Source organism: Rutilus rutilus, assembly GCF_951802725.1.
Source record: "Rutilus rutilus genome assembly, chromosome: 2".
Taxonomy (NCBI): domain Eukaryota; kingdom Metazoa; phylum Chordata; class Actinopteri; order Cypriniformes; family Leuciscidae; genus Rutilus; species Rutilus rutilus.
Genome location: NC_140210.1, coordinates 40,805,938 through 40,819,994, shown reverse-complemented (window position 1 = coordinate 40,819,994; position 14,057 = coordinate 40,805,938). Strand labels below are relative to the sequence as shown.

The 14,057-nt window shown below is 38.1% G+C and overlaps 2 protein-coding genes across 4 annotated transcripts in view; one reads left to right on the top strand and one right to left on the bottom strand.

Moving 5' to 3' along the window:
• col17a1a (collagen, type XVII, alpha 1a) overlaps nt 1–440 on the top strand; it is a 28,422-nt gene extending 27,982 nt beyond the window's left edge. For all 3 annotated transcript variants that reach the window (XM_084394464.1, XM_084394462.1, XM_084394463.1), the window contains exon 55: nt 4–440. In XM_084394464.1, the coding sequence (XP_084250590.1) occupies nt 4–56 (53 nt within the window). In that variant the 3' untranslated portion in view covers nt 57–440. The remainder of the gene's footprint in view (nt 1–3) is intronic.
• Nucleotides 441–2,198: 1,758 nt separating this feature from the next.
• slkb (STE20-like kinase b) overlaps nt 2,199–14,057 on the bottom strand; it is a 33,234-nt gene continuing 21,375 nt past the window's right edge. Inside the window, exons 10-18 of the mRNA XM_084401760.1 lie at nt 13,819–13,949; nt 11,037–11,160; nt 10,094–10,273; nt 9,232–9,361; nt 7,453–7,577; nt 7,175–7,366; nt 5,353–5,478; nt 5,148–5,261; nt 2,199–3,831 (exon numbers count right to left, since the gene is read on the bottom strand). Coding sequence (XP_084257886.1) covers nt 3,685–3,831; nt 5,148–5,261; nt 5,353–5,478; nt 7,175–7,366; nt 7,453–7,577; nt 9,232–9,361; nt 10,094–10,273; nt 11,037–11,160; nt 13,819–13,949 — 1,269 coding nt within the window. The 3' untranslated portion in view covers nt 2,199–3,684. The remainder of the gene's footprint in view (nt 3,832–5,147; nt 5,262–5,352; nt 5,479–7,174; nt 7,367–7,452; nt 7,578–9,231; nt 9,362–10,093; nt 10,274–11,036; nt 11,161–13,818; nt 13,950–14,057) is intronic.

Sequence of the window (14,057 nt, the reverse complement as noted above, 5' to 3'; positions counted from 1 at the left end):
CAGGTGAGGCTTCATACGTCACTCGGAGGAGGAGGAGGAGGAGCACAGGAATTTAGACAGAAGGCAGTGTGTTTGCCTTTAGCAGCTAATGCTTTAAAAATGACATGTACATATTTTAATTTAGACTTTTCTATTTTTTTTTATTATTTTTTTTTACAATGATTTGTTAACAAAATATAAACATAATTATTCACACTAAATTTACAAGAATTACAAGAACAAATTAAAATGTATTACTGATTGTATTTTTTTTCCTCGTCATAAATATGTGAGTGCATGACTGCAAAATGGGATTTAACTTAATCTGGGGATGTGGATGTTTAAAATGAGCTTTTTGTCATTTGATGTGCTAAAACGCTTTCATTATTACAGACTTTCAATATGCATCAAATGTGGCTTGACTTTGAGATTGAGAAATAAAGATTTTTGTTTTGTTCTTAAACTGAGACTTCTGAAGACCTCATATCAAAGTCCCTTCAAGGCAAGTCATTTCACTTGGCGGCCATCTTTGAAATATAAAATTTTCCAAAGCTGTTGACTAAACTTGGAAATCACCATGGAAATCTGAAAACAACTATCTGATAAAAACTCAAATCAAAACAGCATTTTTCAGGCAATACACATGTGCAGTCATAACGTAAATCGCAGACTGTAGTGGCTTCCTTTCCTTCTTTAGCCACTTCCATGAGGGAAAGTATCTTTGACGCTACGCCTGTTTTAACAAGACTTGAACTTTATTGTAACAAAAAGGTGAAAACTTAAAGACAAAACTCTCCCTCCAAAACTAGCAGTGTGCCACATCACTTCCTGTTTAAGATGGCTACCTTCAGGAAATCTCCAACAGGAGTGCAATTCTTTCCCTTAACCACAGGGGGAGTACAGACAAATAGTTACATACAGCCATGACATTGAGTAACATTATTAATAGCCTTAAGACTCCTACACATAGACAGTAAAAGAAATGGACACAGCGATTGGAATCAACGGAGAAAAGTCAATTAGAAGCTCTTACTTCCTGATGGCTGCGAGCGTATTGCGCAGACTCAAACTGAGCTTGACGACGTAGATGTGACGTGAGCAACCCGTCTGTCTTCTAGTAGCCGTGCCAAGAGAAATCTGAATCATTCCCTTCCGAAACTTGCAGAGACGGAGAGTGTGAGTAGGAGGTGTCCATGAGCTAGGAGCAGGAGCAACGTTTGCTAAGTATTCTGATTAATTATTTTGTCATTTTGCCTCCACGTCCCCCCGATTGCCCGCGAGCTTCTCCTCCTGTCCATACGGTAATTCTCTACTGTGCGACAGAGAGTCGCGTGGTTATGACACAATCGTTAGCATATTTTTACAAAAACAGCTTCTACGGGGCCATAACGTAAGATACAAGGTAATGGAGCCTTTTATACATTTTCGTGTTTCTTTAGAAATAAATAATGGACAAATGGAGTCTTTAAACGTCTCAGATGTAAAGTTATTCGCTGTCAAAGTGACGCCAAAATGAATGGGAGTCAATGGAATGCTAACAGCAGGTGGGGGTCCGCTAATCAATGGCGGTGCCCGGGGAAGCTTCAGTGTTTTCTGAAACATTGGCCCCCTGCTCCTACACCGACTTTCTATAGCAACTGGAGCTTCTAATGGCAGCTGTTACACCAATCAGAGAGTTCAAAAGATCTTGTTTGCTCCGCCCACTCCCATGAAGCACTACGAATGATGTCATCGAATCGATCTCCCTATGCTCTCAAAATACTGAAATGTTTGTGTATATACACATATTTTGGAATAAACTCTAAAAAATACATTGTTTTTATAAATGTAATCTGTAAATGAGTAGTTTTATATTTGCAATATAACATTTGCAATGCTTCATGGGATTGTAGTTCTTTCCCTCCCTAAACCTAAAGTGCCCAGTCTTGAACCTTTGAATTTTTGTCAGATTTTCAAAAGCTTCAAATCGCTTTAACAAAGATTATTTTGGAATCCATATGGGAAAAATGTATTGAAAAAATACTTCCAGAATCAGCGGCACTTAAAAAGATGGCAGGAACTGTTGCAATCGATCGGCGATAGGTTATTTTATTTAGAAGGCGGGACTTATTTCGCCATATTACGCGTTGCATTTTCTCCCATTCATAGTAATATAAGTGTGCGGTCTTTCTATACCTAAAGTATTTGCCTCATATTCATAAACAGAGAGACACTTGAATACAGAGACCCACACAACTGAACTATTCACCACAAATGCTTTAATTACAGTAGCTTCCTATAATCACAATGATTTGAAATTTGACACAAACACAATACATCTTACAACTGTTATGCTGTGAATTTTACCTCATGAGAAAATGCGTACGAAAAAAAAAGTACTTATGTGACTACCTGCAGGAATTCCTGTATCAGAAGGCGCACAGCACTCTCTTTACAATAAACCATGAACAATGCTCTCAGGTTTTATCAAATGACAAGAACTTAATGTTTTCTGTCTTTTTTCCCCACAGATTTCACAGTCGTTTTGTGCGTTTTTTACGGACTAGGACTACACCACAAATGTAAATGCAGTAAACACATTTAGAACTGCACGTTGAAAGTGAACTTAGATGAAGAAAAAATCTTTTACTAAAAAAATGCTAAAAAACAACACGTCTAATTAAATGAAATTGCTTTACAGGAAACATCATCCACTATACAGTCTTACCGAAAAGTACACACGTAGTGTAGAGATGTCTGGGTGAATTTCCAGTTACGCATGTAATCGGGGGGAAAAAAATGGCCATTTTTTGGGGAGAATACACAGTATCGACATTATGAAAAGATTGAGCTCTTTTGCTTTAAAGTTTGTAGATGAATTGTAAAAGTTGAGATGATTAATGCAGCTACATGTTCACATTGCATAGCAGAGCAAGTGCAAATGCACTTCTTACCACAGTGATGTCAGAATATTTGCATACAGTGATGGTTTATATGCTAAACTCCTTCAAAGAAATGAATATAGCTGCTACTTAAAGTATAAATCCATTTTATGATAATAAACAAAGCTCACAAAAAGTGATGCGAGATCATGGAAATTCAAATATATTTATATCCTGTAATTCATACAGGAAATAACCAAGAAATCATTATGACCTGAAAATGTATTTCTCTAAATAATGTGCAATTAAACTTCATTAGAATGGTAAAAAAAAAAATGTTGCTTGGTAGAATCAAAGGCTTTATTCTGACTGATTTTGATATTTAAATAATTCGCTTGGTTCTCATAACCACTGACATCATAACCATTGACTCTTTACTCAAGCAAATCAGCCTGAAGTTGAACAATCATTCCATGTTTGCAAATAGTCCTAAAAATACCACAGTAAACCACGATTAATACTTTGAGACCAAAAAAAGAAAGAAAAAAAAGATAAAATTATGACATTTTTTAAATAAATAAAAAAAAGAAAAGAAGAAATTGGAAAAAAAAGATTCATTAAGTGGCATATAGAATTAAATCACAGTATCTTTCATAAACCATCACTGAAATGTTTTGGAAAACCAACCACACTGAAAATTCACATTTAAAGCTTAAATAAAATGAAATAAAATCAAAGCAATAGCCTGTAGCTCACTAGAACAATTCAACCCTCCGTTCTGACTGACAGCAGCGGTCAGAGGGAAGAAGGCAGCAGAGGTTCAGTCACATAGCATCTCTGTGCTTTAAAACCCAGTGGAGTGGACGCTCGGGACGGGGTAGAACTTTGAGATCCGGCTCTGGGAGGAGGGGTTAAGGCATGCAGACTCCCCGGTCATTTTGAAGAACACTTCCTGCTCTTGTAGCTTACGGGCGAACTCATCTTCCAGGGCCTGGACAGAGAGATTTCATGTTCTAAGTAAATGCACTGATCAAACATGGTGGAAGTGTTCACTCAGTAATGTTTTGCTGACATCTAGTGGTGCGGATGAAGCATCACACAAAGGCTTTTCATAGGCTGCCATAGTCAATACGCTGATTTCACGCAGCCGTTATTTTGAAATCGAATGCGAGGCTCCGGTGGGAAGAAAACCGGAAGTGTCGCCTTTAATCATAGGAGAGTCGTGAATGCGATGGCGTATTGTGTTTAATGGTGTTGTGTCAATTCTAAAACTGTACATACATTTCTTTCATACTTTAGACTATATACAGTGAAATTCATTTATAAATAAAATAAATTTTTTTATACAATTCAGAAAGTAAAAAAAGAAGCAGGAATGAACTATATACATATCCTGTATTGGATATTAACATCCAAAAGTGTAAATCGCGGCAGCAGCTTCAGGTTGGTAGTCCAAAGGCATTGTTGTTTATCTTTACTTCCGGGGTTTTTCCCACCGGAGCCTCACTTTCGATTTCAAAATGGCGGCTGCGTGAAATCAGCGTATTATGTCTGTGTGAGAAAGTCCTGTAATAGGGGGTTTACCAAGATTTTGAAGAGAAAAAAAAAGTACATTTGGCTGGTCAAGTGATCTCAACATGGCATCTTTAATAAGGGAAAAATTTATGAGTGCAGCTTTGAAAAGTCTCAGTAATTTGAATTATTATGATGAAGTTTAAATGCTTAACATTACAATAGAGTGAAAATTAAAAACTGTTTGGGGTCAGTAAGAAATAAATTAATATCTTATTCAGCAAGGATGCATTAAATTGATCAAAAGTGACAGTCAATATGTATAATGTATAATGTAACAAAATATTTACATTTCAAATAAATGCTGTTCTTTTGAACTTTCTATTTATCAAAGATGAAGAAAAGTGTATTTTTTTCCACAAAAAAATGAAGCAGCACAACTGTTTTCAACATTGATTATAATAAGAATTGTTTCTTGAGCATCAAATCATCATATTAGAGTGATTTCTGAAGGATCATGTGACACTGAAGACTGGAGTAATGATGCTGAAAATTCAGCTTTGCATCACAGGAATAAATTATATTTTAAAATATAATAAAATAGATAACAGTTATTCAAATTGTAATAATAATTCAGTTTAGTGAGCATAAGAGACTTCTATCAAAAACATTTAAAAAAATCGAATCGACCCCAAACTTTCGAATGCTAGTCTTTATAAATTAGCATTGCAGGTTTCATGTGCAGCATTGCTTAACGAGTGATTGGCCCTCCAGAACTACGATTGAGTGTCGTACCTTCTTGCGGGGTCTGAGTTTCTCTCTCCAGTCCTTGAGCTCTGCGCTGTGCTCTTCATCCAGCTCCTTCAGCTTCTGAGTCTCATGCTCGATCAACAGATGACACTTCTCATTCTACAACACACACACACACACAAAGCACGTTAGTGTTTCGTTTTTATACACATGCTGTATTGTTCCTCTGGTCCTGAATGCTCCAGTGTACCTGCAGCTGCTGGAGTTCCCTGGCGTTGGCGTCGCACTGCGTCTGCAGGTCTCTCATCTGATTCTCATGTTTCTGGAGTTGATGGAGACGCTCGTTCTTTTGTCTCTTCTCCTCCTGTGCTGCAAACTGTTTATCGGCCACACAAACATACAAGAATTACTACACAAACACTAACTACAAGAAGAAAATGATCTGTGCAACCAGTTTAAATATTCAGGGATGCACAATATATCTGTACCATATTGATATGAATTGGTATCCGTCGATTTATTTGAGCATGTTAAAGGCACACTATGCAAGATTTGTATCTTAAAATAACAGCTTCGAAATCATTTCGATGGTAAACGAACTCGTAGTAGATCGAATCATCCTGATAGCAAAGCAGGGCGGGACACCACTGGCAAAACCAGCAATGCCAGTTTGAGAGGTGGCGTCCCGACAAATCTCGCGAGAATCGCGACTTGCTTTACAGCACGACGTCACATACATCAACAACATATGAAGCAGCCTCTATGGAAGACACTAGCACGCATTTCAGACGTGAATCATGGCAGAGTCGACGAAGAAAACGAAGAAAGCGCGGTCGGAAGAGTGCAGAGACGGCTCTGCGTGAGTGGTATTTACGACAGTAACGTTAAATACAAGTACTCCACAGCGACTCTAGGGGGCGCTGTTTGAGAAAAACGGAAACTGCATAGTGTGCCTTTAATTTCCACTATTTTTTTTATAGATGACCTTAAAATGTCATTTTAGCAAATCTCAAAATTGTATATCATTATACATACAAGAATTTTAACATTGCTGCATAATTCTGAAGAAACAATTAACGTTGTAAGTTCATGTAGACTAGAACAAATTATTCCGTTAAAGGTGCAGTAAGTGATTTCTGAGAAACACCACTGATATTTGAAATCAACCCAAGAAACACACCCTTGCAAGACAAGATACACTTTATCATAGTAGAAGCGGAGCAAAATAATGCTTCGCGAAAAATAAAGCGAAGATAATGAACAAACAACAAAGAATCCTCAAAGGCATCCAAGATGTAGGTGTCTTTGTTTCCGCAGTAGTTTCAATTTTGATATTTTTAGGTCAAACCGTTCTTGTCTGTCAGTCATATAATGCAGGTCGATGGTCACTGTCTCAAAACACAAGCACAGAGTCCATATTAAAACAATTCCCCATCGTCCAAATTAAACAATTCCCCATCGTAAGTACACATTGATGGCCTAAGACACGAAACGAGCGGTTTGTGTCGCCAAGGCGACATCTATGTATATATCTATACCCGCCCGCGCCGTCAGATCATTTGGACGTGTGCTGTGTTCAAGAGATAACAACGATATAAATACTGTTCGTTTTCTCACACAAACCGCTCGTTTCGTGTCTTAGGCCATCAATGTGTACTTACGATGGGGAATTGTTTAATTTGGACGATGGGGAATTGTTTTAATATGGACTCTGTGCTTGTGTTTTGAGACAGTGACCATCGACCTGCATTATATGACTGACAGACAAGAACGGTTTGACCTAAAAATATAAAAATTGAAACTACTGCGGAAAAAAAGACACCTACATCTTGGATGCCCTTGAGGTAAGCTAAAACATACCAAAATTTTATTTCAAAGTGAACTATCCCTTTAAGCCATCTCTCTTTCTACAGTCTTACTTCAAATCTCACTCTCTTTCCTCCCCCATCATGAGTGGACACGCCCCCTCACTGCTGATTGGCTACAACTGTGTTGGTCCGATCCACTTTCAACAGCATGAATCAGAAATCGCTTACTGCACCTTTAAGCCTGAACCTGATATGACCTCTGACCTGTTTGACCCTCTCACGTTCCAGTTCCGGCGTGACCCCTGTGGTTGTGATGCGCAAACTCTTTTTGAACATGGCCATGCGGGTCTTAGCGTCGCTGCGCTGGATCTTAGGCAGTCTGGTTCTCTCTTGAGTCTGTTTGCTCTTCATCTCCTCCATCAGACGCTGGTTATACCTGTGCATCTGCTCCATTTCCTGTAGAAAAACACACTCAGAGTTAAAGAATACAACAATAGCGACCGGAAGTGCACATATAAGGCTGATGTGGGAACTGAAGTAACCTTCTCGTGTCTTTTGAGCAGCTGGTGTCTTTGCATGAAGTACTGGTCTTTCAGCTGCTGCTTGTGCAGCTGGTGTTTTTCCTGTAGGTGGCGCTCTTCCAGCTCCCACATGGCGGCTTCTCTGGCTACAAGAATCAGGAAGAACTAAGTTAAATCAACTGAATGGCACCATGTGTGACAAAAGCTAGCCCAGTACCAGAGCACATGGTAAGGTAACTATAGCTATGTTTCCATCCAAAGTTGTGGATTTAAAAGTGGAATATCGCATAAAACATTTGCGTCCCATGTGTTCAAGAGAACAAAATCATTCCTGTAGCCTAGAAATCTAGACGCACACTAGCGGCAGCAAAATTTATTTTGCAGCCAGTGTGGTCCAGCAACTCTCCGTTGACTTTCGAGCTGGAAAAACCAAACTCTAGTCAGGCCAATCACGTCGTGTATAGAGTAGGCGGGGCGGGCTTAACATAATGACGACAGAGTTGCGACGGTTCCCTGCTACTTTAAAACAAAGAATGGCGGCTGCTGCTGGCGAACAGCGGTCTTTCGAGTCGGCTTTGGGCGCGACTCTGGAGGACTTGGAGTTAAGCTTTTCTTTGAGAAAAGAGCAAAGAACGGCACTAAAGTCATTTTTAAAAAAGGAAGATGTGTTCGGAGTTTTGCCGACTGGATACGGCAAAAGTTTAATATACCAACTTGGTTGTAGTGCTATCCTACTGCGTGCAAAGGGATTTTGAGAGACAACCGTTTATCGGATTGAGCCGTGCCAATGGTGAGTTGCCAGACCTAACATCTTGATGTAGGTCTGGCTTGCCAGGCTATCATTCCTGGGAAATTGGTGCAAAATACTGCCTCTTTTTTCCTCCATCATAAATGACTTGCGTCTCAGAACATGTTATCTTGCGTTCAGATGCCTGATGTTTGGGAACGCAATCGTGTGAGACTCTTCTGGGAAGTCATTATACCAAATCATTCTGAAGAAGACTTTCTTCATGGCTTTGGCTCAAAGATTTCAGAACAACCAAACCGACCATTTGGACAACCTCGGTTGGGATAAATGGTGCTATATAAATAAATTTGACATTGACATTGACATTTGAGATGCTGTGCGATTAAATCGGTCCGCTGGCCAGTCCAGTTATCCAATCACATCCTCTGTTGAGGCAAAGTCACATGATTTATTTGTGACAATTATATATAAAAATTACATATCTCCCTCAATTGTACGCACAAGCTTTTTATGCGCATCTTGGAAGTTTCATCCAGCATTTGATGTGATATCTGAAAATTTGCATAAAAACAGGTGGATGGAAACATAGCTTTTGCAGAGTTGGTATGTGTCGATATTAAAACCATTTTAAAATATCGGATATGAGCCGATAATTATTTTCATGTTATGGCTGATGTTAAAATTCTCTGACTGTCTAAAGTTAAAAATAAAATAAAAACTACAAGCAATTCTTTAAAATGCTACAACCGCTACAAATTTATGCCTCACAACATTATGATGTACAGTATGAAAACTTTAACTTTACATGAGAGTTAGATGATGGCAAAGGTAAAAATACATGCACAATTACATATTCAAAATCAAATGATACCTTTAAGTACCACGAGAAAAATCTCTACTACTGTCTGACAACCAATATGGTACCGATATACTAACGTTCAAAAGTTTGGGGTTGGTAAGATGTTTTGATGTTTTTGAAAGAAGCCTCTTTCGCTCTCTTTGTCTTTGAATGAGACTTAAGGATGATATTGAGTGGGAATGTCCAGTCTGACCTCTCAGGAGCTGCTGCTTGTTGTTGAGACAGTCTCTCTCGATCGTGGCCAGCTCGTGTTTGTGCTGCTGAATGATCTTCTTCAGAGCGCTGTCCAGATCCTGCTGCTGCTTCTGAAGAAACTCCTGCTCCTTTAAACACACACAAACGCAACATTAACAACTAGCACACATTCATTTTGAAATTGGAGAGGGCACTTTTGACAGTGTATCCTCAATAGAAAACCTTAAGTGAACCATTTTAGACTACAAAAGACTCAAGATCTTTTCTGATGATGTTTAGTGGCGTGAGGGCGGGACAACCTGTCACTCACATGAGATCCACCAATAGCAAACCACAACCACCCAATCAATTCCCCATGGACAAAATCAAGTCCCGCCCTACATTTTTTCTTGTTCGAGAAGCCATTGGATAAACGTCACAATAGGGAAGAAAAGACTATCGCGACTTCCATTCCATGCCGACATTACTGTTGAAAAGAAGAATGAAACTGCTTTAAACATTTGTAATGCTTGCTAAACTCCTGCATTCGAGACCAAACCAAGGAAAGAAAGTAAAGGAAAGCAGATTTCATGTTTCACAGCACACTGTCAACAGACATGCCGCTTACGTCCTGCAGGGCGGCGCTGGTGAGACTGTCATCACATGACCTACACATCCTGTGAGGTACAGTCAGTTAAAATCACATGTAAACGGATTCTTATTTAAACCATAAGAATACTTCAGTCAGTAAAAAAAAAAAAAAAGCCAAAATCTCAGCAAAAGAAAATAAAATCAAATGTTACCCCCCCCCCAGATCCATTGGTTTGTTTAAAAATCAACAGAATGTTTCTTCTGGAAAGCAGGGATAAACTCTTCCATACCTCTTTCTTGCGGTTCTTGAGCGTGCTCTGAAACTTGGAGAGCTCTTTGTCCTGCTCAGCTTTAATGCGTTTGGCTTCGTCTCGGAGACGATCGGTGTGTTCCTGTTCCAGACGCTCGATGGTCTGTTTCTGCTGCCGTTCCATATTCTCCACCTCCGTATCATACTGACGCTTCTTACTCTAGCGAGACAAGAAAACACGGAAATTATAAAACAGATCTATAAGAATAGAGCCATTCAAAATACTGAAATAAATAGAAACAGACATGCATATGCATATATATATATATATAAAATGTAAATGTATGCATGTATTTTTATTTTTTATGCACCACAAATGTAAAATATTTGACAAGAAAACAACAACATGAAAATCTATAGAGATCTTTGCCTGATGACAACCGAAGTTTAGTTCAAATTAATTCCGTTTTATTAGCTAGAATAAAAATAATGAACAAGAAAAATGATTGTTGACCAGGTTAACAGGCACAATCTCAGGTGGATTAAAATACTGACCTCCCCTTAATAGTCAGACACGGATTACACACTCCAAAAATAATGAAGCTGTTAAGCATGTGATGTAATTCGGTCAGAGTCCTGCCTGTGTTTCTGGGATTGGCATTACCACTAGTCTCAGGAAAGCAATCAAGGTTTAAGCACCTAATTAAAGCTATTAATGTAAAAACAAAAACCTTTAAAATAATAAATCACATGAGCAGAGTATCTTGGCAGGCTTTGGTTGATTATGTGGATTCAAGATGCCATTTTAAAGATGATACCAGTGAAGAGTTGTCTGATTGTATATATTTTTGCCCTGGAAATCAGGAACTATTTCAGCATAGAAGCTGAATTGATCCTTGATTTACATCGGACCCTTGATATGATCCAGTTTCATCAATGAAACAGCGATTGCAATCTCAATGTCTTTGTTTGTTCCTGCTCACCGTGACTTCTTGTTCGAAGCGTCTGTAGATCTGCTCCCTCTGCTGCAGGAGTTTGTTGCTGAGCTGAGTTTGGGCTCTCTGCTCCTCTTTCTGCAGAAGTCTGAGTTCCCTCAGCTCCTGACGCCTGAAACACACACATTTAACAATCGTTTTACACTGATTCAACAACAGACCCACCTATGATGTATAACCTGTTAACTGTGAAAATGAATGAAAGCATAATAAAGTTATAGATGTTTAAGTTTACTGTGAAGCAAATGTGCTGAACTAAACATTTTTATTGTATACAAAATATATATTTACAAAATAATTTGGCCTAAAAATTGCTAGAAAAATCAAAGCCATATGTCTTGTTCCAAATTTGAAGCTGATATCACAAAATTTGTTATGCTAAAAGGTTTTAACCTCCTGAGACCCGAGAGCTTGCCTGGTGTGCATTTTATAATTGTTCTTGCTATTTGGGATAAGTTGGACCTAATAAGTATAATAACTAAAATTTGTTTTTGTACTGGAAGTAGTTTTTGCAGAAAATGATGTCCTCATGCGAGGACAGTGGGTCTATGTTTTACCATTAAGATGTCCTCATGCAAGGACAGTGGGTCTATAATTTACCATTTTTCTAGCAATTATGTGAAGTGTCAGTACAAATGAAGTGATAAACACTTGACAAAATCTTTACTATTATATATTATTATTTACTATTATAAAATTTTATAATAGTACTGGTAATGGCCAGCAGGGAGCAGTAGAAGGCCACTTATTGGCTCACTTTCATTTTGAAATTCTTGATTTTTACCAGTTTTCTGCACTACAGCAAACCAGTTTTTCCATGTTAACTCAATAATTCATGCTTACACACACACACACACACACACATACACACACAGACAAATGTTGTTTTTTCAATGCTATTGTGATCCGTCTAAAAATTCCCAAGTTTAGCTAACCACATGGTAGAATAAATAACGTAATATAGTCCCAATGTCCTCAAACGAGTACTTCACATTTACTGATGTCCTGGAGTGCTACTATTACTAAAATATGTCAAATTTTAATCCCCATATGATGATGGAGACAGTATTGTACATAAATACATTTGTTTCATTCATATAATTTGAATAGATTTTTTACCTGGGTCATTTTTCTTTCGGGAAGTGTTTTGCTGATATTTTGCTGATTTTCCAGCCATTTTCTTCTCACTGACATTGGTGTAATGTTGTTATATCACCACAAGATGGTGTGGGCAGTGTCCCTAAATGTGGCCAACATGTCTAAGATTTACAAATTTGACTATCATTGTGTCAAGAGGCAAAAATGTAATGTCCTCATATGAGGACGCAGGGACTTAGCACCATCTACATGGTAAAGCAATGTCCAATTTAAAAAAAAAAATTGATTTCTTTTATTAATTACTCGCCCTCATGGCGTTCCAAACCCGTAAGACTTTCGTTCATCTTCGGAACACAAATGAAGATCTTTTTGATGAAATCTGAGAGCTTTCTGTCCCTCCATTGATAGTATACGCAACTATCACTTTCAAGCCCCAGAAAGGTAGTAAAGGCATTAATAAAGTAATCCATGCGACTCCAGTGGTTTAGCCTCAATTTTATGAAGCGACGCGAGGACTTTGTTTGCACCAAAAAACATAATTTACCACTTTATTAACAAAATATTAATCGCGTTCACGAGAGCACTGTGATACGCGTGTTGTGTTGACACAAAAGCAGATGATGTTGGGTGAATGTGCGCTGGAGATTAATACTTTGTAAACAAAGCACTCGCGTCGCTTCATAAAATGGAGGTGAAACCACTGGAGTCGCATGGATTACTTTAATGATGTCTTTACTACCTTTCTGGGGCTTGAAAGTGGTAGTTGCGTATACTGTCAATGGAGGGACAGAAAGCTCTCAGATTTCATCAAAAAGGATCGTCATTTGAGTTCCGTAAAGTCTCACTGGTTTGGATCAACATGAGGGCGAGTAATTGATGACAGAATTTTAATTTTGGGGTGAATTTAATCTTTAAATCCACCAGCAAATGTCAATTTAGAAACATCACGGAGCAAAAAGGTATTTTATTACTTATTCCAAAGTCAACATTCAACACCATTCACAATTCACCTTTTTACTTCTGAAAAGTGACAAACTGGAATCATGCATTAAGTAGGTAAATAGGATTGTTTTTTATATCATTACTTTAAAGACTATGACTGTATTTTCATTGTTTTCTTAGTCCCATACTTTCTTATAATGGCAATAAGTTTAGGATACTCAAATAATAATAATAGTAATAATAATCTATAAATTGTTTAAAATTGAAATGTAGGAAAAACTGTTTAAGGTTGAAAACTGCTGAGCTTTTCTGAAAAAATAAATAAAATAATGGCAACTATCCAGTCTAACAGGAAGCTTTCCCAGGCAGGAACAGGAAGTATTACTCAGCTTGTTTTCCCTTTAGCACATCTGGTGTTGGAATATGGGGTCGTTATCTGTAAAACATACTAATAAACACCGCACGGGAAACCTTTTGTCGCTTTGTGGTATGAAAACAGCCCAACACCGCCGTGAAAGATGATTGGACACTTAAACTACCAGTCTGTGTGCATTTACCAAAACAGGTGATGTTGCTATAAGAATGAGAAGAGGCAGAAGCTTGTACTAGAAAATTTCTGCCACAAAATGAAACAGGCAGAACGAAAGTCTTACCAATGAATGCAAATATGATGCAAACATGAGGCAAACATGCAAAGTGTCTGAGAGCAGTTAAACAGCTGATGGCTCACCGGAGGAATCTCATCTCCTCGCTTTTGGTGTCATTGTCTGTGATGATCTTTGATGTCGTCACGCTGACTTCCACACCATCCACAATGAACTTGCGAGTCTTTTTCAGAGTTTTTTTCTGCCTCTTGTTGTCCTAGAATCACAACAACAACAAAATTATAGTTTTAATACTGTGTGGAAAACTGCAAAAAAAAAAATAAAAAAAAAAATTCCTGATGTTTTTCAGCCTTTTAAATATAGC